Source organism: Ambystoma mexicanum, chromosome 11, assembly GCF_040938575.1.
Source record: "Ambystoma mexicanum isolate Mex_15411 chromosome 11, UKY_AmexF1_1, whole genome shotgun sequence".
Taxonomy (NCBI): domain Eukaryota; kingdom Metazoa; phylum Chordata; class Amphibia; order Caudata; family Ambystomatidae; genus Ambystoma; species Ambystoma mexicanum.
The window spans coordinates 12,104,505-12,129,416 of NC_090934.1; the positions used below are offsets into that span (position 1 = coordinate 12,104,505).

Sequence of the window (24,912 nt, forward strand, 5' to 3'; positions counted from 1 at the left end):
CGTCAATTCCCAGAGTTTGGAATAGTTTGCTAATTCGCACTAGCAGTGGAAAGAAGAGGGGCCCTCAGGGGCCACTTGTGCGTAAAAATGGATGGAGGTGTTAGAGGCCACCAATTAGGGTTGCGAATACTCACAGACCACCCGCGCACTCCGGACCAAACTTCGGCAGTCGAGCTCACTTCGGTTGCAGGTTCAAGCGCAGCAAATTGGCGGCTCTGCGGCTTTCAGCGAAGAAGATACATTGATGATTCCCAAACGGGACAGTGGCGATTTCTCTGCTCCTGGTGGATGGATCAGGCCTGTTTTACTGCAGCAGGCTTCAGGGGCAAGAGGGGCACAAATGCAGCGCACCTGCAAAGTTCCCCACCATGGTTGGGCGACACAGTAACTGCGTATACTCCGGTTCGGGCACACTCACTTTACTCCAGACCTGGTAACGCCAAGTGTATGAAATTCAGTGTGAGAGTGCCGTGAACACAGAGCTAGCGATGTACCAAGTTTCGAGGGCTCCTTGAAACGGCAGCGGTATCAGGGCAAAGAGTCTGCGTAAGTTGGTCAGCCCACTGGTTGGCCCAGGGACACTTCCGAGAAGGCTTACTTGCAGGGTTTGATGAAGGTGCAGAGAATAGTTGGTCCCACTATTCCAATGGGTCGAAGCGTCTTCGCAGACCTAGGAAGACCAGATGCAGAGGGGTCCCACGGGACAACAACGGGCTCAGGGTGCCAAACCTTCCAGCGGGTCACCAGCGGTTCCTCAACTCGGCCTCTTAGTTTCAGGATACTTGGATCCTATCCTTCGTTCAGTGAGAACTTCAGAGATCGACATGGTATGGGTGTTTGGGGCCTTCTCTTATCCAGAATCTCCTTCGCGCCAAAACGAAGAGGACCCGATGGGAGATCTGCTCACATACAGGCATACCATACGTGGACCAATCACGGACCACGGTAGTCTCAGACATTCACAGCACTCCAGACTTTCTGGCACCCAGGATGTGTATTGAACGAGACATTCCAGCCCACATCCTGGAGGCACACACACAAGGCATGCAGAAGCACGCAAAAGCTTGGCGCTTCGTGGGAAAATGCATGACCAAATAAGGATTGACCCGGGTCGGCTCGATCTGGGGAAGGTGAAGGGGCAAGATGGCTAAAGGACAGGACAAAGAACCTCGTGGCATGGCCATTTTGGAGCCAGGCCACCTGTCCGTGCCAAAAGCGGTAATCGCGGTTTACCTGGCAGGAAAATGTTAAAAATATACGAAATTATAAGCTGCCACCAGCCCTGTCCATGGCACATCTGCACTTCTCCTAAAAAATCCTTCAAGAGTATCTAGGTTCTTTGGGAATGACTATGAGACCCACTGATTACATTGTGCTCTTGTCACATGTTACAGAAAAGTTGCAACATTGGAAAAGGACTAAGGGAAACCAAGTCTCCCAGTACTGACTGTCTTAAGGGCATGTCAGTTTCCCCATAAAAAGTGAGCGAAAGCCCAGAGGAGTGCAGCTGAAGGCGGTGCTTCTCTGGCAAAGTCAGTCAGTGGTGTCTAAACAGCAGCAAAAGGTTGGGGGGGTTCACAACTGGAGGGACAATTACATATAAAATGGAAATCTTTCCTGACACTCGGCAGTGGGAGAAGCAGGCCGGCTGCTGGACCCAGATTCCCGGCGAGACACTGAGGCGGGCCTAGGGGCGGTGCAGGGGGACGGAGTATGGACTATGAATCTTGTGAGGTCAAGGTTCAGGGTGGTGGTGGTGGAGACAGTCCTGCACCCCCTGAAGCAGCAGGTTGCAGAGGTTTGGTAGTTCATGTGACGTCACACCCGAACCAAGCATTGATGGGTGCCTTCATTCACCCTCCCTCTGACCCCCAAGTTTAGAGGAGGGGCTGAAAGGGGGGGTGATAGTGAATCAGCTGCTCGGCTGCTGTGAGGCAGGGGGGCACAAACCCCTGCAAGGCGGGCTGGGGGGTGCAAGGGGTTTCCCCAGCACAGAAGGGTCTCCAGATTAGTTCAAGTCTGGCTGATAAGGTCACAGTCCCCTTACCGCATTTTTTGGAAGGGCGTCCACATTGTGTTACCCAGTGTGTGGGCAAAGGAATTTGCCACAGGATAGGTTTAGCTCCAGTCGACACCATCTGCTGACCCCCCCGTCCCCTATCCCCCCGGCTCCTGCCATATACCAACAGGCAGGCATTGCTGGTAGTGTGGCCATGCACCCTGCCTGGTTCCCGGGTACAGTGACTTCCTGTGGATTGGACTAGTCCTCCAGTGGCCTGCTCTTTCAACCAGAAGGGGATGGAGGCAGATGCGACACCCCCTCCCCCACTTAAGCCACATTCAATGAGACTGCGACCACCTGCCTCATACAGTGCAGCCATGGTCTGGAGTAGCTCCTCTCCTTCAACCACCATCTTACAAGTCCTCATCTGAATGCCATGAACCAACAGCCATTGCAATGCCAAGAGTTTGGGCTTTTGTGTAGGCACAGGAAAGGCACGTCCAGGCACAGCTGTAGTGGTATTAACTGGCCATTGATGGCAGCAGGTCCAAAATGGTGCGAGTACCTGCAGTGCCTGGCAAACGCCTAATACTTGGTGCCGGCCCCGGGTCTGCCAGCGCCCTGTGCGAGATGTGTCAGTCAGCCCCCTCCCCTGACCCTCCCAACATTCCGACAGCATTATAACCAGCCCACCAGAAATGCAGAGCAGTGGGGGCACAGCTCTGGTGTTCGGCTGATGCTGGTTCTTGAGCCCCCTGCTGTTGTTGCAAGTATGTGTATGGACCAGCTCAGTACCATGTAAACTTAAATATCGGTCTAGCCCAGGCGGCGTGATTACTTAATAGACGCGGGGCTGGGCCACAAGGCGTCCTTTATTTGCTGCGCCAGCGGGTGCGGCCACACCTTATACCACCACTGGTAATACTTATACACAAGCCAAAACGTTTGGCTTGTTTTTAACAGGACTTCAGTGAAGGACCTGCAGAGGGCAGGTTACACCAGTAGCGGGTGTACAGCTCAAATCAAGTCATTAACTCTCAGAAGACTGCTTTGAGAAAATACTGGCAGGCACTTCTAGTGCAAAGCTGGATGATAAGGGTTAATTAAAGCAAGCACAAAGAGTTCCCAGGAGGAGGTGCTTTGTGCCGGGCAGGAACTGGGTGCGAATGGCCATAAGCATTAGAATGGCCATGGGCAGTCAAAGGGGTGGGGTGGGTCAAAAATAACCAAACATCCAGAAGCCGTGTGTCCCTCCTCATATGCCATTTCTCCCAATCTGTACTCTAAGCAATCGTTTCGGCTTGTAGGTGGTACAAGCGAGACTTAATAGCCCAAACTAAAAAGAGTGGGATACATCGATGACAGCCACCTGGACTAGTCGCTTACTGCCTAGATCTCAAAGACGTCCATTGGCAGGAACACAACTGGAGCAACTTCACCGCACACGGACAGAGCTTGAAAGGTTTGGAGATCTGCCAAAAGCTCAGGGACAGAGCTATTGGCTTTCTGGCTCATGCACTGTGTTCATGAACAGCCCCCGGGAAGCTCGCAGACTGGTGGGGGCCTCAAGGAACGAGCCGGGTGTTCTGCTTTCACAAGAATTTGTTTCCAAACATTCCATTGTTGCAGATTAAAAGAAACAATAAGAAAACAGAATGTGCCAAGATAAGGCGGCACGGGAAGAACCTCAAAATCACTTTGGGGGCAGAGGGGGGCAACAACTAGAAGTGGGTGAGCTGAGGAGTCCAGAAGAGCGGGGGAGGGGAAGAAGTAGACAAAGGGATGAATCGGGTAGTCTCAAGTTCAGCACATTTAAGGGCTCCAACAAGAACCTGGTCATTTTAAAGAATACTATCTGGGGTACCCGGCGTTGCCCGTGTCCTGATCGAGTGGTGTCTCATGTTCCCTGGAAGAAAGTTGCTCTTGTCCTCTGGTCAGCAGGTCGTGCTGCTGTTTGTTGTTGTGTTTCAGAAGCTCTTGATATTGATTTTCGCTTTGCATCAGATGGAGCTTATCCAAGTGAGGTTTGTTTTTTGTGCGGCACGTTTGTCACTCAATGGCTTCAGCACATTTCATGAAATTTCCAAGAAAGATCGATTGATTGTGCTCTCTTCTTGTGAATGAACTAAGTAAACTGTAACCTTGCCATTTTCCCATATTTGGTGTGGCGTGATCGACTAATTAAAAAAAAAAATGCTTCATTTAATTCGCTTTAAAATGAATCAAATTCCAAATTTTGCCTCCTTCTAGTACCTACTGTAGTGAATCGGGGTGAGCATCAGTAAATGAGGGTGTCTACGGAGTGAATTTCTTTCATACAAATAGACTACGATCTTGCCCCAGACAAATGAGGATTCCATGCAAAATTTAGTAGACGTGGTTTCAACGGTGTGCATTTGTATAGCCAGGGAGACACACACACACACACACACACACACACCTGACCAGTCACTTCTTTATACATATCGCCCCTCAAAGACACACGGAGCACAGCCATCCAAAGGTCAGTCCAAGGAGAAACGTAGAAGAGGGGAGCAAAGCAAGCAGTCCCAAGGAGACGTGCAGAGCATGGAGTCACCGGAGCAGTCTCTCCATGGAGAGGGGTGGAATAGGGCAGTAAAGCAAGCAGTCCCAAGGAGACGTGCAGAGCATGGAGTCACCGGAGCAGTCTCTCCATGGAGAGGGGTGGAATAGGGCAGTAAAGCAAGCAGTCCCAAGGAGACGTGCAGAGTATGGAGTCACCGGGGCAGAGAATGGAGTCACCGGGGCGGTCTCTCCATGGAGAGGGGTGGAATAGGGCAGTAAAGCAAGCAGTCCCAAGGAGACATGCAGAGCATGGAGTCACAAGGGTGGTCTCTCCATGGAGAGGGGTGGAATAGGGCAGTAAAGCAAGCAGTCCCAAGGAGACGTGCAGAGCATGGAGTCACCGGGGCAGTCTCTCCATGGAGAGGGGTGGAATAGGGCAGTAAAGCAAGCAGTCCCAAGGAGACGTGCAGAGCATGTAGTCACCGGGGCGGTCTCTCCATGGAGAGGGGTGGAATAGGGCAGTAAAGCAAGCAGTCCCAAGGAGACGTGCAGAGCATGGAGTCACCGGGGCGGTCTCTCCATGGAGAGGGGTGGAATAGGGCAGTAAAGCAAGAGTCCCAAGGAGACGTGCAGAGCATGGAGTCACCGGGGCGGTCTCTCCATGGAGAGGGGTGGAATAGGGCAGTAAAGCAAGCAGTCCCAAGGAGACGTGCAGAGCATGGAGTCACCGGGGCAGTCTCTCCATGGAGAGGGGTGGAATAGGGCAGTAAAGCAAGCAGTCCCAAGGAGACGTGCAGAGCATGGAGTCACCGGGGCAGTCTCTCGATGGAGAGGGGTGGAATAGGGCAGTAAAGCAAGCAGTCCCAAGGAGACGTGCAGAGCATGGAGTCACCGGGGCTGTCTCTCGATGGAGAGGGGTGGAATAGGGCAGTAAAGCAAGCAGTCCCAAGGAGACGTGCAGAGCATGGAGTCACTGGGGCGGTCTCTCCACGGAGAGGGGTGGAATAGGGCAGTAAAGCAAGCAGTCCCAAGGAGACGTGCAGAGCATGGAGTCACCGGGGCAGTCTCTCCATGGAGAGGGGTGGAATAGGGCAGTAAAGCAAGCAGTCCCAAGGAGACGTGCAGAGCATGGAGTCACCGGGGCGGTCTCTCCATGGAGAGGGGGGGAATAGGGCAGTAAAGCAAGAAGTCCCAAGGAGACGTGCAGAGCATGGAGTCACCGGAGCAGTCTCTCCATGGAGAGGGGTGGAATAGGGCAGTAAAGCAAGCAGTCCCAAGGAGACGTGCAGAGCATGGAGTCACCGGGGCGGTCTCTCCATGGAGAGGGGGGGAATAGGGCAGTAAAGCAAGAAGTCCCAAGGAGACGTGCAGAGCATGGAGTCACCGGGGCGATCTCTCCATGGAGAGGGGGGGAATAGGGCAGTAAAGCAAGAAGTCCCAAGGAGACGTGCAGATCATGGAGTCACCGGGGCAGTCTCTCCATGGAGAGGGGTGGAATAAGGCAGTAAAGCAAGCAGTCCCAAGGAGACGCGCAGAGCATGGAGTCACCGGGGCGGTCTCTCCATGGAGAGGGGTGGAATAGGGCAGTAAAGCAAGCAGTCCCAAGGAGACATGCAGAGCATGGAGTCACCGGGGCAGTCTCTCCATGGAGAGGGGTGGAATAGGGCAGCAAAGCAAGCAGTCCCAAGGAGACGTGCAGAGCATGGAGTCACCGGGGCGGTCTCTCCATAGAGAGGGGTGTTATAGGGCAGTAAAGAAAGAAGTCCCAAGGAGACGTGCAGAGCATGGAGTCACCGGGGCGGTCTCTCCATAGAGAGGGGTGTTATAGGGCAGTAAAGAAAGAAGTCCCAAGGAGACGTGCAGAGCATGGAGTCACCGGGGCAGTCTCTCCATGGAGAGGGGTGGAATAGGGCAGTAAAGCAAGCAGTCCCAAGGAGACGTGCAGAGCATGGAGTCACCGGGGCAGTCTCTCCATGGAGAGGGTTGGAATAGGGCAGTAAAGCAAGCAGTCCCAAGGAGACGTGCAGAGCATGCAGTCGCCGGGACGGTCTCTCCATGGAGAGGGGTGGAATAGGGCAGGAAAGCAAGCAGTCCCAAGGAGACGTGCAGAGCATAGAGTCACCGGGGCGGTCTCTCCATGGAGAGGGGTGGAATAAGGCAGTCCTTATGGGGCTGTGCTGCTCGAGGTTGGTAATCAGGTCCACATTTTATGAATATTCCCAACGCATCCAGTCCAGGAGGGAGGGGTTTTCCTTTTCCAGATGGAACAAGCATTTTATCAAACTCCCAACTTTCCATAAGCACCATTAGCCACTAAATACAACAGTCTGGGGGCTCCAAGCTTTGCTACAACCCTCAGTGACCAATGAATCGGGGTCCAACATCCAGAAGAAGATACTCCCACTGCCTCCAGTACTCTGGATCACAGAGCCGACTAAGGCAACCTGTGCTTTTGAAGCACCCCCAAGGTGAGGCAACCCTGACTGGGCAGCAAGGGAGAAGTGTGGACCCTAAATCCAGGATCACACCTGGTCTGCACTAGAAGCCCTCAGATTGCAGTGGGCATGTGAGAAACTCCAACACACTGGACAAGGCCATTAAAGTGTACAAGCTGAATGGACTCACCCCCCTTTCCTGGACTCCTCATTCTTGTCAGTGTGAGTAGCGGGTAAGCCTCACCAACCCCAGCCTTGGTCTCCTCCCACTGGGCCTGGACGAGCCTGGTGTGAGGAATTCAACCATCCACACGGCGGTTGTGCACTCGACTGGCCTTTTGATATTTTTTCAAGAAACTGAATGATGGGAGATCAACGTCAAAATGTGTGGGGGTAAACCGCACACATTTTCCTATGCCCGCCACACAACGAAGACATAAGTCATGTGTACTCTGGGTGGACGCAGCCACCCTGTCATGTTAAGCTAGAATGTGACGGCCACAGGTACATCAACGCATCTCACGAAGGGGGAAGGCAACAGCTTCCTCCTGCCATGGCCAGCCTAATTAAACATCAACGGCTCCATGGATGCGCCCTGCCTATTGTCAAAGTTCTCCTGGTGGCAGTATATACTGATGAGTTCATTGAAACAGACCTGATTGCAGAACAGACAAAAGGGGACAGGAAACCAACAGCTCTTTGATATGCAACGTGTCAACTTGAGGCTAGCTCCCATACCTCTGTATGAAGGTGAGTGAATGTCATGTCCAGGGGACCCACTTTCAGAGGAAGAAGCATGTGATTTGATGGAGACAGCAAGCCTGTCCTCACCACAAACCTAAAGGGAGACCTGTGCTTTGATCAGGAGCCAGAGAGAGCTCAATTAACCAGAAAGACACTTTGATCATAACAGACAGGAAGATGGGTTGGATTTAGTACATGTTGTCACCATTACCTTTCGTGTTGCAAAGCACTTTTGCGATGACCTCGCGCATAACAGTCGATTGTTGGTGGGGACCCAGGATTGGTTCATTAAAGGTAAGCATAGCCTGCACCAATCACTGGGGCCCATTTGGCTTTAAAAGAGGATTGAGCCCCTCTTTGGGCAGATAATCTGACAACTTTGGAAGGAGTAAGAAGGAGGACTCATTTGGACCCTGGCTAAGGTACAGTCTGCCTTACAACTTCCACCAGTGAAGGAAGGCCAGGACCTCCAAGAGGGAAGCAAGATCCCCCTAAACATCTCCCAGGGAACAGAGGGAGATACCAACATCAGAGGACTCATCCAGCAGCTCCAGAACCGGTACCCAGCCAGCACACAGCGTGCCCTGCTAGGTTCTGCCAGCAGGTTTTCTGACCAAAGGAAAAGGCTGCTGCCTGCAAAACACTCCTCAGATTTGGGCCGCCCACCTTAAAGGACTACACAAGCTCTGCGAAGAAACTAAGAGGAGTGCCACAACAAGCATCAACCAACGTCCAGCTTTTAAGGACATTTTGGAGGCAGTCGAGCCCTCGTACTGCGACCGGCTGCCCCACTGACTGTTGTCGCTGCAGTCAATGAAGTCGTCTGATCCGCCAACTAGCACAGAGACAAAAATTCTTGACCCTGAGCCGCCATGTAGGCCAGTCCGTAGCCGTCCGTCCAGCCTCGCTTGCCGAACTGCCTGCTACCAGCAGCTGTCTCCCGTCTTGAACTTGGGCGCATCCAACATGACATTCATCTCCTCCTCTTTCCATCTTAAGAAAGTGTCCGAGGTGGCATCGAAGTCACCCGCTGCCATGGACCCTAGTAGAGCCGCAAGGCGACCATCTTCTGAGTCTAAAATATCCTAACCCTGAAACGAAAGGATTGGCGTCAGTGCAAATCCTGTCCATCACCAAGTCTTGCACCCCGATTTCACATTCAGGCACACTATCTGATTCAGGGGGTCCAGTCCCCTTGAGTCCATGTCTGCCCTCTAGGATACCCCCAGCTCGTCTGCTAGTCATGCACCCTACTTGCGCTGGCCTGGGAGCGTCCCCTTTGCAGAGCGCTCCATTGCCTGCCCGCCGGGTGCGGGCTGTATAAATCCCACACAGGCATGCATGCAAGGGGTCCAGTTGCAGTGCTGCAGCCGTGCATGGCAGGCGCAATACCCCAGAGCACACGGGGATTGCATCGGAGGAGGTTGGGGGGTATGCTGGGACGGAGGGGGGGACCTTGGGTCTGGGCACTGGCCCTCAGGGGGGGGCAGGGGGAAGGGCCGGGGCACTGATCAGAGGCATATAATAATGTATACAAAGTGTCATGTTCATTTTAAGTTCACAGCTTGTTGTAAAGTAACACGTCTGAACATTCCAGACCAAAATCAATGAGCTCTCACTCACTCACACTCACTCACTTACGGTAGGCGGTGGCGGAGTCCCGCTCGCTCTGCTCCGTGCTGATGAACATGGTCAGCGCCGAGTAGGGGACGTGGAAACACTGCAAGAGAACGAGAGAAGGGGTGAAGGGGCAGCAAAGGAATATGGGGCTGGCTCATACCCAGCACGAGGGCCCCGGCCGGGGTGTGGGCGGCCAGGACTACTCATGGGAAAAGACAACAAGCTTAAAATCACACAGCAACCTGCACACCCCACCCACACCCGACTAAAAACAAAACACTAACTTCACACAGCACTACTCTGCAGACTCACCCACCAGAGAAGCACCAAAGTCATGCCAGCTGGAAGCAAACCCAACAGTGACCAGTGTTTCCGAACTGAAGCTGCTAACATCACAGCAAAAGCTCTGCTGTTCTCTCCCTCTGCATCCCACGAACTTACCCTCCCCAACCCTCCTTTTTCAAATCCACTAAAGTGCCTAGAAGCCTTGAAAATGCCAGTGGTGTGCGCTATAAATATCAATAACAGAAGAGAACAAGTGCAGACCCAAGAATCGGCAAAAGACACTGGGGGGTCACTCGTGGAACACCTTTCTGCTGTACTAGAGGCTTTCCAGTGATCACGGTGAAAAAAAAACAACAAAAGCATCGAATACAAACCGTCTAATGCAAAAGCATCCACAGCCTATATTTTACATGTAAAAGTGCAATTCCATCGAAACCAGTCCATCGACAATATAAATGCACTTTTACCTGTAAAAAGTAGCATTTCCATGCTTTTTTTGTAACTTTAAAACGTTACATGGCGCTGTCCAGTGCTGAAATTTCAGCACTGGCCAGCTCCTTGTACCGTTTTAAAGTTTTTCTGTATATTGGGGGGAATCCACCCCAGTACCCCACAACTCCCATGCCCACCCCCTAACCCTAATGTAACCCTTAAGCTAACCCTAGCCCAACCCTAATGTAACCCTAACACTAAACCTAACCCTAATGTAACCCTTAAGCTAACCCTATCCCAAACCCTAACCCTAATGTAACCCTAACACTAAACCTAACCCTAATGTAACCCTTAAGCTAACTATCCCAAACCCTTACCCTAATGTAACCCTTAAGCTAACCCTAGCCCCAACCCTAACCCCAATGTAACCCTTAAGCTAGCCCTAACCCGAACCCTAACCCTAACCCCAATGTAACCATTAAGCTAACCCTATCCCAAACCCTAACCCTAACGTAACCCTTAAGCTAACCCTAGCCCCAACCCTAATGTAACCCTAACCCTAACCCTAACCCTAATGTAACCCTTAAGCTAACCCTAGCCCCAACCCTAACCCCAATGTAACCCTTAAGCTAACCCTATCCCAAACCCTAACCCCAATGTAACCTTTAAGCTAACCCTATCCCAAACCCTAACCCCAATGTAACCCTTAAGCTAACCCTATCCCAAACCCTAACCCCAATGTAACCCTTAAGCTAACCCTATCCCAAACCCTAACCCTAATGTAACCCATAAGCTAACCCTAGCCCCAACCCTAACCCCAATGTAACCCTTAAGCTAACCCTATCCCAAACCCTAACCCCAATGTAACCCTTAAGCTAACCCTATCCCAAACCCTAACCCCAATGTAACCCGTAAGCTAACCCTAACCCTAATGTAACCCTTAAGCTAACCCTATCCCAAACCCTAACCCTAACGTAACCCTTAAGCTAACCCTAGCCCCAACCCTAATGTAACCCTAACCCTAACCCTAATGTAACCCTTAAGCTAACCCTAACCCCAATGTAACCCTTAAGCTAACCCTATCCCAAACCCTAACCCTAATGTAACCCTTAAGCTAACCCTAGCCCCAACCCTAACCCCAATGTAACCCTTAAGCTAACCCTATCCCAAACCCTAACCCTAACGTAACCCTTAAGCTAACCCTATCCCAAACCCTAACCCCAATGTAACCCTTAAGCTAACCCTATCCCAAACCCTAACCCCAATGTAACCCTTAAGCTAACCCTATCCCAAACCCTAACCCCAATATAAGCCTTAAGCTAACTCTATCCCAAACCCTAACCCCAATGTAACCCTTAAGGTAACCCTAACCCTAACCGTTTTAAAGTTTTTCTGTATATTGGGGGGAATCCACCCCAGTCCCCACCAACTCCCATGCCCACCCTCTAACCCTAATGTAACTCTTAAGCTAACCCTATCCCAAACCCTAACCCTAATGTAACCCTTAAGCTAACCCTAGCCCAACCCTAATGTAACCCTAACACTAAACCTAACCGTAATGTAACCCTTAAGCTAACCCTAACCCAATTCCAAACCCTAACCCCAATGTAACTCTTAAGCTAACCCTAGCCCCAACCCCAATGTAACCCTCAAGCTAACCCTAGCCCCAACCCTAACCCCAATGTAACCCTAAGATAACCCTAGCCCCAATCCTAATGTAACCCTCAAGCTAACCCTAGTCCCAACCCTAACCCCAATGTAACCCTCAAGCTAACCCTAGCCCCAACCCTAACCCCAATGTAACCCTAAGCTAACCCTAGCCCCAACCCTAACGTAACCCTAAGCTAACCCTATCCCAAACCCTAACCCTAATGTAATCCTTAAACTAACCCTAGCCCCAACCCCAATGAAACCCTTAAGCTAATCCAAGCCCCAACCCTAACCCTAATGTAACCCTAAGCTAACCCTAGCCCGAACCCTAACCTCAATGTAACCCTAAACTAACCCTAGCCCCAGCCCTAACCCCAATGTAACCCTAAGCTAACCCTAGCCCCAACCCGAACCCTAATGTAACCCTTAATCTAACCCTAGCCCCAACCCTAACCTTAATGTAACCCTAAGCTAACCCTAGCCCCAACCATAACCCTAATGTAACCCTTAATCTAACCCTAGCCCCAACCCTAACCCTAATGTAACCCTAAGCTAACCCTAGCCCCAACCCTAACCCCAATGTAACCCTAAACTAACCCTAACCCCAACCCTAATGTAACCCTAAAATAACCCTAGCCCCAACCCTAACCCTAATGTAACCCTAAGCTAACCCTAGCCCCAGCCCTAACCCTAATGTAACCCTAAGATAACCCTAGCCCCAACCCTAGCCCCAATGTAACCCTAAACTAACCCTAACCCCAACCCTAATGTAACCCTAAAATAACCCTAGCCCCAACCCTAACCCTAATGTAACCCTAAGCTAACCCTAGCCCCAGCCCTAACCCTAATGTAACCCTAAGATAACCCTAGCCCCAACCCTAGCCCCAATGTAACCCTTAATCTAACCCTAGCCCCAACCCTAACCCCAATGTAACCCTAAGCTAACCCTAGCCCCAACCCTAACCCCAATGTAACCCTTAATCTAACCCAACCCTAACCCTAGCCCCAACCCTAACCCCAATGTAACCCTTAATCTAACCCTAGCCCCAACCCTAACCCCAATGTAACCCTAAGCTAACCCTAGCCCCAACCCTAACCCCAATGTAACCCTAAGCTAACCCTAGCCCCAACTCTAACCCTAATGTAACCCTTAATCTAACCCTAGCCCCAACCCTAATGTAACCCTTAATCTAACCCTAGCCCCAACCCTAACCCTAATGTAACCCTAAGCTAACCCTAGCCCTAACCCTAACCCTAATGTAACCCTAAGCTAACCCTAGCCCCAACTCTAACCCTAATGTAACCCTTAATCTAACCCTAGCCCCAACCCTAATGTAACCCTAAGCTAACCCTAGCCCCAACCCTAACCCCAATGTAACCCTTAATCTAACCCTAGCCCCAACCCTAACCCTAATGTAACCCTAAGCTAACCCTAGCCACAACCATAACCCTAATGTAACCCTAAGCTAACCCTAGCCCCAACCCTAACCCCAATGTAACCCTTAATCTAACCCCAACCCTAACCCTAATGTAACCCTAAGCTAACCCTAGCCCCAACCCTAATGGGTGAGAGTCCCAGGGGAATAGGAGGGCTCCACTAGGAGAGACGCAGCGTTGGTCTTCCTCGCCCTAAACTGCCCAGGCTCCAAATATCTGCGGTCTAAATGGTTGGCGAAGTACTTCAGCGAATTCGCAACCTTGTCTGCAGACGATTGATGGAGCAGGTGGAGTTTGATGTCGAGTTCTCAAGTCTCTCCGACTCGGGCCCCACTGGCCTTTCTGAGAGAAGTCTCTGGCAGACAAGCAAGGGCTTCTCACAGGGCTGTAAAAAATGGGATACGGCTCCAATTTAATTGAGAAGGTTCATTTGCCTACTGGGGCTTAAGTTGCAAGTTCATTGTAGAACGTCCTGCTCTTCATCTCGTGAACTGTTCAAAGGGGAAATGAGAAACTGCTCTGTAGTCTTTCATGCTTTTCTCTTTTTCCTTCATTTTATTCTGTCCTGCTTTTTTCTTGTTTTATGTTCTTATTTAAAGCTGTAAGGTTTATTTTTGAAACCAAATGCGAATTTAAAAAAAAATGTATGTGTGCAAACTGCAGTCCCAAGTTGGAACGCCTGCCGGATCGACTAGGGCTTTAGTTTACTTTTCATTTATTGGGAATTTATAAAGCGCCTACACACAATGTGTTTCGAGGCCCTTTCATGAGAACCACTGGCGCAGGTAACGGTGGTATTATTATAGCGCTTAGAAACAGGAGAATTCTGTAATGAAGCGCTAAGTTTATATTGCATGTGGCTTAACTGCAGCACTGCCTGCCGATGGCCAGCAGGGGGCGCTGCTTCTCACAGGGGCGACGAGTTACTGCAAGGATGGGTCTCTAGTCTCAAGTGCAGGCCGAGGTCTGCTGCCCGCACGGCTCGTGTGGAGTTGCACAGCTCCTGGGCCTCGTGGCACAGTGCAGGGCGGGCTGCAGGTGCAGTGTGTGCGTGTCGCGTGTGTATTGGTAAGTAGCACGCGTGTGGGTGGTGACCGGAGGTGGGTGTGAGCGTAGGGGCGGGGCGGTGGGGTGTTCCCACGCCCCGTGTAGAGAGGTCCCATAAGTCACACGGATGTCGTGTGTCGCTTTCCTCGAAGGCATGGTGTCGCCTTACTCGCCTTCAGATGGGCGCTTTGTGTGCGCCACACCCAGGATCCGGTAACTGTAGAGCGCATTGAAGAGGGAGGAAGGGGGAACTGGGCCTTCAGGTGTCCAAGGAGCCAGCAGGAACCCGGGCACATGGAAGGCTGCCCCTGCAGGTACTCAAAACCGCAAGCCAGGGGGAGCCCCAATGTAAGCTGGGCAGGTGATTAGAAATAGGCTGTGGACCAAGTGGAACCCGGGCAGAACCCAGGACGCACTGGAACCCAGGCAGAACCCGGGCAGAACCCAGTAACTGCCAGAACCTGGGCAGAGCATAGGACACACCAGAACCCAGGCAAAACCCAGGGCACACCGGAACCCGGACAGGACCCAGGGCACACCGGAACCCGGACAGGACCCAGGGCACACCGGAACCCGGACAGGACCCAGGGCACACCGGAACCAAGACAGGACCCAGGGCACACCGGAACCAAGACAGGACCCAGGGCACACCGGAACCAAGACAGGACCCAGGACACAGCGGAACCAAGACAGGACCCAGGACACAGCGGAACCAAGACAGGACCCAGGACACAGCGGAACCAAGACAGGACCCAGGACACAGCGGAACCAAGACAGGACCCAGGACACAGCGGAACCTGGACAGGACCCAGGACACAGCGGAACCCGGACAGGACCCAGGAGACAGCGGAACCCGGACAGGGCCCAGGACACAGCGGAACCCGGACAGGACCCAGGACACAGCGGAACCCGGACAGGACCCAGGACACAGCGGAACCCGGACAGGACCCAGGACACAGCGGAACCCGGACAGGACCCAGGACACAGCGGAACCCGGACAGGACCCAGGACACAGCGGAACCCGGACAGGACCCAGGACACAGCGGAACCCGGACAGGACCCAGGACACAGCGGAACCCGGACAGGACCCAGGACACAGCGGAACCCGGACAGGACCCAGGACACAGCGGAACCCGGACAGGACACAGCGGAACCCGGACAGGACACAGCGGAACCCGGACAGGACCCAGCGGAACCCGGACAGGACCCAGGACACAGCGGAACCCGGACAGGACCCAGGACACAGCGGAACCCGGGCAGGACCCAGGACACACCGGAACCCGGGCAGAACCCAGGACACACCGGAACCCGGGCAGAACCCAGGAAGAATCCAGGAACTGCCAGAACCTGGGCAGAGCCTAGGACACACCGGAACCCAGGCAGGACCCAGGACACACCGGAACCCGGGCAGAACCCAGGAAGAATCCAGGAACTGCCAGAACCTGGGCAGAGCCTAGGACACACCGGAACCCAGGCAGGACCCAGGACACGCCGGAACCCGGGCAGGACCCAGGACACGCCGGAACCCGGGCAGGACCCAGGACACGCCGGAACCCGGGCAGGACCCAGGACACGCCGGAACCCGGGCAGAACCCAGGAAGAATCCAGGAACTGCCAGAACCTGGGCAGAGCCTAGGACACACCAGAACCCGGGCAAAACCCAGGACACGCCGGAACCCGGACAGGACCCAGGACACGCCGGAACCCGGACAGGACCCAGGACACGCCGGAACCCGGACAGGACCCAGGACACGCCGGAACCCGGACAGGACCCAGGCCACACTGGAACCCAGGCCACACTGGAACCCAGGCATGACCCAGGCCACACTGGAACCCAGGCCACACTGGAACCCAGGCCACACTGGAACCCAGGCCGAACCCGGCCAGGACCCGCCAGACCCCAGGAACTGCTGAAACCTAGGCAGAACCAACCAAGGACTTGCCAGAACCCTGGCACATGGAAGACTACTCCTGCAGGTACTCAAGTCCGCAGGTCAGGGGGAGCCCAATTATAAGCTGGGCAGGGGATTAGAAATGGGCTGTGGACCAAGTGGAACCCGGGCAGAACCCAGGCCACACTGGAACCCGGACAGGACCAAGGCCACACTGGCACCCAGACGGGACCCAGCCAGATCCCAGGAATAACCCGGGCAGAACCCAGGACACACTGGAACCCTGCCAGAACCCAGGCCCCGCCACATCCCAGGAATAACCCAGGAACTGCCGGAACCCAGGCAGAACCCAGGACACACCGGAACCCAGACAGGACCCAGGCCACACTGGAAGCTGGGCAGAGCCCCACTAGAACCCAGGACCCACCAGATCCCAGGACCCACCGGAACCCAGGAATAATTCAGGACCTGCCGGAACCCAGGCAGAACCCAGGCACATGGAAGGCTGCTCCTGCAGGTACTCAAGGCCACCGGTCAGTTGGAGCCCCATTATAAGATGGGCAGGTGATTAGAAATGGGCTGTGGACTAAGTGGAACCCGGCCAGAACCCAGGATGCACTGGAACCCGGGCAGAACCCAGGACCTGCCAGATCCCAGGAATAACCCAGGAACTGCCAGAACCTGGGCAGAACCCAGGACACACCGGAACCTGGGCAGAACCCAGGACACACCAGAAGCTGGGCAGAACCCAGGACACACCGGAACCTGGACATGATCCGGCCAGAACCCAGGATCCACCAGATCCCAGGAATAAGCCAGGAACTCCCGGAACCCAGACAGAACCCCGGACACACCGGAACCTGGGAACCACCCAGGACACAGCGGAACCTGGGCAGAACCCAGGACACACTGGAAGCTGGGCAGAACCCAGGACACACCGGAACCTGGGCAGAACCCAGGACACACCGGAACCTGGGCAGAACCCAGGACACACTGGAAGCTGGGCAGAACCCAGGACACACCAGAACCCGGGCAGAACCCCGGACACACCGGAACCCACCCAGGACACACCGGAACCCGGGCAGAACCCAGGACACGCCGGAACCCGGGCAGAACCCAGGACACGCCAGAACCCGGGCAGAACCCAGGACACGCCAGAACCCGGGCAGAACCCAGGACACGCCGGAACCCGGGCAGAACCCAGGACACACCGGAACCCGGGCAGGACCCGGCCAGAACCCAGGATCCGCCAGATCCCAGGAATAACCCAGGAACTGCCGGAACCCGGGCAGGACCCAGGACACGCCGGAACCCGGGCAGGACCCGGCCAGAACCCAGGATCTGCCAGATCCTGGGCAGAACCCGGGAACCGCCGGAACCTGGGCAGAACCCAGGAACCGCCGGAACCTGGGCAGAACCCAGGAACCGCCGGAACCTGGGCAGAACCCAGGAACCGCCGGAACCTGGGCAGAACCCAGGAACCGCCGGAACCTGGGCAGAACCCGGGACACACCGGAACCTGGGCAGAACCCGGGACACACCGGAACCTGGGCAGAACCCGGGACACACCGGAACCTGGGCAGAACCCGGGACACACCGGAACCTGGGCAGAACCCGGGACACACCGGAACCTGGGCAGAACCCGGGACACACCGGAACCTGGGCAGAACCCGGGACACACTGGAACTCAGGCAGGACCCCCAGATCCCAGGAATAACCCAGGACCTGATGGAACCCGGGCAGAACCCAGGACACACTGGAACCTGGGTAGAACTCAGAAGAACCCCACTAGAACCCAGGACCCACCAGATCCCAGGACTTGCCGGTCAGGCGGAGCCCCATTATAAGATGGGCAGGTGATTGGAAATGGGCTGTGGACCAAGTGGAAGCCGGGCAGAACCCAGGACACTGGAACCTGGGCAGAACGCGGCCAGAACTCAGGACCTGCCAGATCCCAGGAATAACCCAGGAACTGCCGGAACCCGGACAGAACCTAGGACACACTGGAACCCGAGCAGGACCCAGGCAACACTGGAACCCGGGCAGAACTCAGGCCACACTGGAACCCAGGCCACACAGGAACCTGGGCAGAACCTAGGCCACACAGGAACCCGGGCAGGACCCAGGCCACACAGGAACCCGGGCAGGACCCAGGCCACACAGGAACCCAGAAAGAACCCAGGACACATGGGAACCTGGAAAGAACCCAGGACACATGGGAACCTGGAAAGAACCCAGGACAGAACCCGGGACCCGCCAGATCCCAGGAATAGCCCAGGAACTGCTGGAACCCAGGACACACAAACCCGGGCAGAACCCAGAACCCACCGGAACCCGGGCAGAACCCAGAACACACCAGAACCCGGGCAGGACACAGTGGATTCCGGGCAGAACACAGGACACACTGGATCCCAGGCAGAACCCAGGACACACTGGAACCCGGAAAGAACCCGGCTAGAACCCAGGACCCGCAAAATCCCAGGAATAACCCAGGACTTGCCAGAACCCAGGCAGAACCCGGGCACATGGAAGGCTGCCCCTGCAGGTACTCAAGGCCGGAGGTCAGGGGGAGCCCCAATATAAGCCGGGCAGGTGATTAGAAATGGGCTGTAGACTAAGTGGAAGCCAGGCAGAACCCAGGACACACTAACCCGGATAGAACCCAGGACCCGCCAGATCCCAGGAATTGCCAGAACCCGGGCAGGACCCAGGACACGCCGGAATCCTGGCAGGACCCAGGACACGCCGGAACCCGGGCAGAACCCAGGAAGAATCCAGGAACTGCCAGAACCTGGGCAGAGCCTAGGACACACCAGAACCCGGGCAAAACCCAGGACACGCCGGAACCCGGACAGGACCCAGGACACGCCGGAACCCGGACAGGACCCAGGACACGCCGGAACCCGGACAGGACCCAGGACACGCCGGAACCCGGACAGGACCCAGGCCACACTGGAACCCAGGCCACACTGGAACCCAGGCATGACCCAGGCCACACTGGAACCCAGGCCACACTGGAACCCAGGCCACACTGGAACCCAGGCCACACTGGAACCCAGGCCACACTGGAACCCAGGCCACACCCGGCCAGGACCCGCCAGACCCCAGGAACTGCTGAAACCTAGGCAGAACCAACCAAGGACTTGCCAGAACCCTGGCACATGGAAGACTACTCCTGCAGGTACTCAAGTCCGCAGGTTAGGGGGAGCCCAATTATAAGCTGGGCAGGGGATTAGAAATGGGCTGTGGACCAAGTGGAACCCGGGCAGAACCCAGGCCACACTGGAACCCCGACAGGACCCAGCCAGATCCCAGGAATAACCCGGGCAGAACCCAGGACACACTGGAACCCTGCCAGAACCCAGGCCCCGCCACATCCCAGGAATAACCCAGGAACTGCCGGAACCCAGGCAGAACCCAGGACACACCGGAACCCAGACAGGACCCAGGCCACACTGGAAGCTGGGCAGAGCCCCACTAGAACCCAGGACCCACCAGATCCCAGGACCCACCGGAACCCAGGAATAATTCAGGACCTGCCGGAACCCAGGCAGAACCCAGGCACATGGAAGGCTGCTCCTGCAGGTACTCAAGGCCACCGGTCAGTTGGAGCCCCATTATAAGATGGGCAGGTGATTAGAAATGGGCTGTGGACTAAGTGGAACCCGGCCAGAACCCAGGATGCACTGGAACCCGGGCAGAACCCAGGACCTGCCAGATCCCAGGAATAACCCAGGAACTGCCAGAACCTGGGCAGAACCCAGGACACACTGGAAGCTGGGCAGAACCCAGGACACACCGGAAGCTGGGCAGAACCCAGGACACACCGGAACCCGGGCAGAACCCAGGACACGCCGGAACCCGGGCAGAACCCAGGACACGCCGGAACCCGGGCAGAACCCAGGACACGCCGGAACCCGGGCAGGACCCAGGACACGCCGGAACCCGGGCAGGACCCAGGACACGCCGGAACCCAGGATCTGCCAGATCCTGGGCAGAACCCGGGAACTGCCGGAACCTGGGCAGAACCCAGGAACCGCCGGAACCTGGGCAGAACCCGGGACACACCGGAACCTGGGCAGAACCCGGGACACACCGGAACCTGGGCAGAACCCGGGACACACCGGAACCTGGGCAGAACCCGGGACACACTGGAACTCAGGCAGGACCCCCAGATCCCAGGAATAACCCAGGACCTGATGGAACCCGGGCAGAACCCAGGACACACTGGAACCTGGGTAGAACTCAGAAGAACCCCACTAGAACCCAGGACCCACCAGATCCCAGGACTTGCCGGTCAGGCGGAGCCCCATTATAAGATGGGCAGGTGATTGGAAATGGGCTGTGGACCAAGTGGAAGCCGGGCAGAACCCAGGACACTGGAACCTGGGCAGAACTCAGGCCACACTGGAACCCAGGCCACACAGGAACCTGGGCAGAACCTAGGCCACACAGGAACCCAGGCAGGACCCAGGCCACACAGGAACCCGGGCAGGACCCAGGCCACACAGGAACCCAGAAAGAACCCAGGACACATGGGAACCTGGAAAGAACCCAGGACAGAACCCGGGACCCGCCAGATCCCAGGAATACCCCAGGAACTGCTGGAACCCAGGACACACAAACCCGGGCAGAACCCAGAACCCACCGGAACCCGGGCAGAACCCAGAACACACCAGAACCCGGGCAGGACACAGTGGATTCCGGGCAGAACACAGGACACACTGGATCCCAGGCAGAACCCAGGACACACTGGAACCCGGAAAGAACCCGGCTAGAACCCAGGACCCGCAAAATCCCAGGAATAACCCAGGACTTGCCAGAACCCAGGCAGAACCCGGGCACATGGAAGGCTGCCCCTGCAGGTACTCAAGGCCGGAGGTCAGGGGGAGCCCCAATATAAGCCGGGCAGGTGATTAGAAATGGGCTGTAGACTAAGTGGAAGCCAGGCAGAACCCAGGACACACTAACCCGGATAGAACCCAGGACCCGCCAGATCCCAGGAATTGCCAGAACCCGGGAAGAACCCAGGACACACTGGAACCCACGCAGAACCCAGGACCCAACAGTATCTGGGCAGGACCCAGCAGAACCCAGCTAGAACCCAGGACCTACCAGAACCAGGGAATAACGTGCGCCCCACCGGAACCCGGGCATAACTCTGGACAAGACAGAACTTAGGCATAACCTGACGGAACCCAGGCAGGAACCAGTACCCAACAGACTCTGGGCTGGACCCAAAAGAACCCAGCCAAAACCCAGGACCCGCTGGATCCTGGGCAGAACCCAGGACAGAGTGGAACCCGGGCAGGACCCAGAGCCTGCCAGATTCCTGGGCAGATCCCAGGACACAGTGGATTCTTGGGCAGATCTCAGGACATGCCGGAAGCCGGGCAGAACCCAGGACCCACTGGAACCCGGGCAGAACCCAGGACCCAACAGAATCTGGGCTGGACCCAGCAGAACCCAGCCAGAACCCAGGACCCGGGCAGAATCCAGGACCCGACGTTCACAAAAGGCGGGGAGGGCAGAAGCCCTTCCTCCTCCTCATTAAAGTCTTGCTCCCCATTTCCCGGGAAACATCCGAGGACACGCCGTAACCAGGGCAGAAGCCGGGACCCACTGGAACCCTGGAAGAAGGCAGCACCCACCTGCATGTCGCAACAAGCACAGAAATCGAAAAATATCTGTCAGAATAGTAAATAAAAAGACTTTCCATTGTCAATCGAATTGTGTTTTGCAAAAGAGGCAGTAGCCCGGGGTGGTCCTACTCCTGATGAAATCCAATCCAATGACACGTATGGAAAGATATGTACACATGTATGTTTAGTACTCTAGAAATTCGGAGATTTTGCGACTTTTCTGAATATTTTCCCCACTTACTTATATGTCTCTAAATGCATTGGGACACATATACATCACTTCACAGCGTCTACACCTGTGACGTCATGACGCCAACAGTGACGTTCTTTACATTAGGTGGCCATCTTCGATACTGTCCTTAGCAGCGTGCCGCATTGACAGGAAGTTACACACACACACACACACACACACATCTGCGCTCTCAGGGTCTTCTGAGGTAAGCTACTTACTCAGTCACCGAAGGGCTATTTAGGAACTAATAACACACTGGCTCCTAGCTGACCTCATACTGGATCCTAGTTGCTCATACTGGATCCTAACTACCTCATACTGGATCCCAGCAGAAGCAGACCTTGTTGTGTTTACTCCTTAGCAGTGTAAACTCACCGTGACCAATGACTGGAAGAGACAGTAGAAGACCAGGTACCAGAACACCTGCCCGCTGTGGATGTCCGGCACGAACCAGATCAGGAAGTAGGACACAACGGCGAATGGCGTCGAGAAGATGATCCTGCAGAGAGAAAATGGAGAAGGTGACGGAGGTGCGAAAAGGGAAGGGACCCAATGGCAGAGCAAGCAACTCATGGTGGCAACAGTAAAGACAGACACTTTAGAATTTTCTGAGTGGCGTTGTTCCGCATAGGGAATGCCTTGGAGTATCCGATTGCGTAGTGGACAATTACGAGGACATATTTTTTGCCCAGTCTAGATGTTTCTAAAGTTCCGATGATGTCCATCCCAATTCTTGAAACAGGGACTTCTATGATTGGCAAAGGGGCAGGCAATGGGATGAGAGTGCTGGTTTTCTGACACATTTCACACGTCTGAATAAAGGTTTTTATGTCAGCATGGATACCTGGCCAGTAAAGCTTGCCACTGATGTGTGCCTCGGTGTTGGATGGGAACGTACATCTCTAGCATTAGAGTTCAGTGGGTTTTGGGGATTACGGGATTACCAACTGGGTTTTACTCAAGCCTTCTGTGGAGGTTTCTTTTCTATATAGCAACCTCTGCTCTAAGAAGAAGAAAGGGCTTCCCTTCTCTACATCTCTCTTTCGGGAATTGCTTGTAAAAAAGCCTCAGCGAGGGCTGGGTCATTTCGCTGGGCGAAGGCTAGGTCGGCATAGATGGTAGGCTCTTTGCCCTTTTTCTTTTCAGTGCTCGATGGTTCATCAGCTCCCCCAAAGCCTAAAGGTACCTCTCTCCACTTCTTCAGGTTCACTTTCTCTAAAATGTGGAAATAAAGCTTTTTCAAGAATCCCTGGGGAAATATTTTCTCCACAATGTACTTCAAATGGGATCTCGCCATGGTTCTGTAAGAGAACCTTTATGTCTCCCCGGAAGTCGGGATCGATGACGCCTGCTAGAACGTTGTAAGGAACTCATGGTGGAAACAAGAAAGAGACACAAGTAATCACAGTTCAAGGGTGTTTATTAAACTGTACAAATGCGTGAGAAAAACACCTAATCTAAACCTAAATTTAAGATGGGAGCAAGCTCCAACCATCAAATAATAATAAGGCAGTCCCAGTGGCGTCTTGACAAATAAAAAAGGGCCTAAACTAATACCAAAAAAAAAAAACTATTTCCTGTCCTTACCACTAAGTTACAAAAAAAAAAAAAAAAGAGTGTAGGATAATGTTCACCAGAAAAGAAAGAAGTGTTCACAAATGCCTGATGCCTGCGGGCTATCGGCGCTTTACAATCATACATACATACAAAATGATAAGCCAGGATGGTATGGCTGCGTCTCCCTTCCCCACGTTCTTAGCACGGGTCAGTCGGGCCTCCTGAGCACAACACACACCTCGGCTTCTCCAACACCAGGATACCGTTCTTTCCAGCAATATCAGAACCTCCTGTGGCCAAGTCTCTTGCCTCTGAGGACCTGATGCATCAACAATAGCAAAACAAACGTTCCTTTCCTTAATCTCTTAAATTGGGTGATGACTCTTCAACCCTAGATCCCCCTCAACCAGGCTCCGATCCTTTTTTAATGTTAGAATCCCTCAGTCGGGTTCACTACGGCCAGATACACAGTTCTGCATTGTGATAAAACAAAGTGGATTGACTTCCATTAGCTTTCCTCTTAACCATGTGTCAAAGACTCGATTGTACTAGTGGTTTACTTGACCTTTGTATGACCACTGACTCCTTACATCGGGCTCTCCTAGGGCCTCCTGGTATTTGTAGTTTCAACAAAAAGGGACCAGCCAGAGCCTTTCGAATGAGCGCCCATGTGGCGCTGGACCACTCTGCAGCTGGTCTATCCCAGAGCCTTCTTAAAAGTTCAGTAACACACAAGTTCTTTGTTCACAAGTCTTTTCAATTCGTATCATGTTGCCGATTGCAACCTTCGCTCAATGCAGCCCGGTTTACTATCGGTTCTCCCTCCGGCTGTGCTGAACTCTTGGGTGTTTGTCTCTGGAGTTAATGACGGTACCACAGTAGCAAGCGCGTCTCCTCGCCTTGGTTGTCAGTGCGGGAAGGTCCGTGCTCCATTGACATCTGTTACACCACATGCCAGCTGTAGTTCCCGGTGTTACGATTCCTTTCCCAGAGGCTTCGCGGGTCTGGGTCAAAAAGGGCAAGGGCGCTTCCCTCCTTGTCGTTCTTTCTGGTCTCGCTGCCTTTCTCCTCCGTTTTAACTGCTGCCCTGGAATAGCTGCTTCCTTGTGCGTTTGATCTTGCTCAAAGTGTGCTCTCATGCTCCGCCTTTTATCACTATGGGGAAGGGAAATGGCCATCAGGTGTGTAGTTATTGTCAATTGCCTGAATCTGCCTGACCCTGGTGTTGGGACATGTCAGGTAAATTCCTCTTGTGTTAGTCCGTTGTCTTTCACGGTGTAAGAAAGTGTTCGTGTCATAAGGGGGTGGGGTGGGTCAGAGACTTCCACTCCCCGAAGATCCCCTATCCAGGTGATCCTCCCCCACTGGTCCATATCCAGAAACTGGATCCAATAGCGTTGGCGTGTCCTGG

General features: G+C 54.3%; 1 protein-coding gene across 2 annotated transcripts in view; it reads right to left on the minus strand.

The window, feature by feature from the left end:
• The window catches only part of MFSD2A (MFSD2 lysolipid transporter A, lysophospholipid), a 225,534-nt gene that overhangs the window by 112,494 nt on the left and 88,128 nt on the right, over nucleotides 1-24,912 (minus strand). For both annotated transcript variants that reach the window (XM_069622396.1, XM_069622397.1), the window contains exons 4-5: nucleotides 22,320-22,443; nucleotides 9,349-9,427 (exon numbers count right to left, since the gene is read on the minus strand). In XM_069622396.1, the coding sequence (XP_069478497.1) occupies nucleotides 9,349-9,427; nucleotides 22,320-22,443 (203 nt within the window). The remainder of the gene's footprint in view (nucleotides 1-9,348; nucleotides 9,428-22,319; nucleotides 22,444-24,912) is intronic.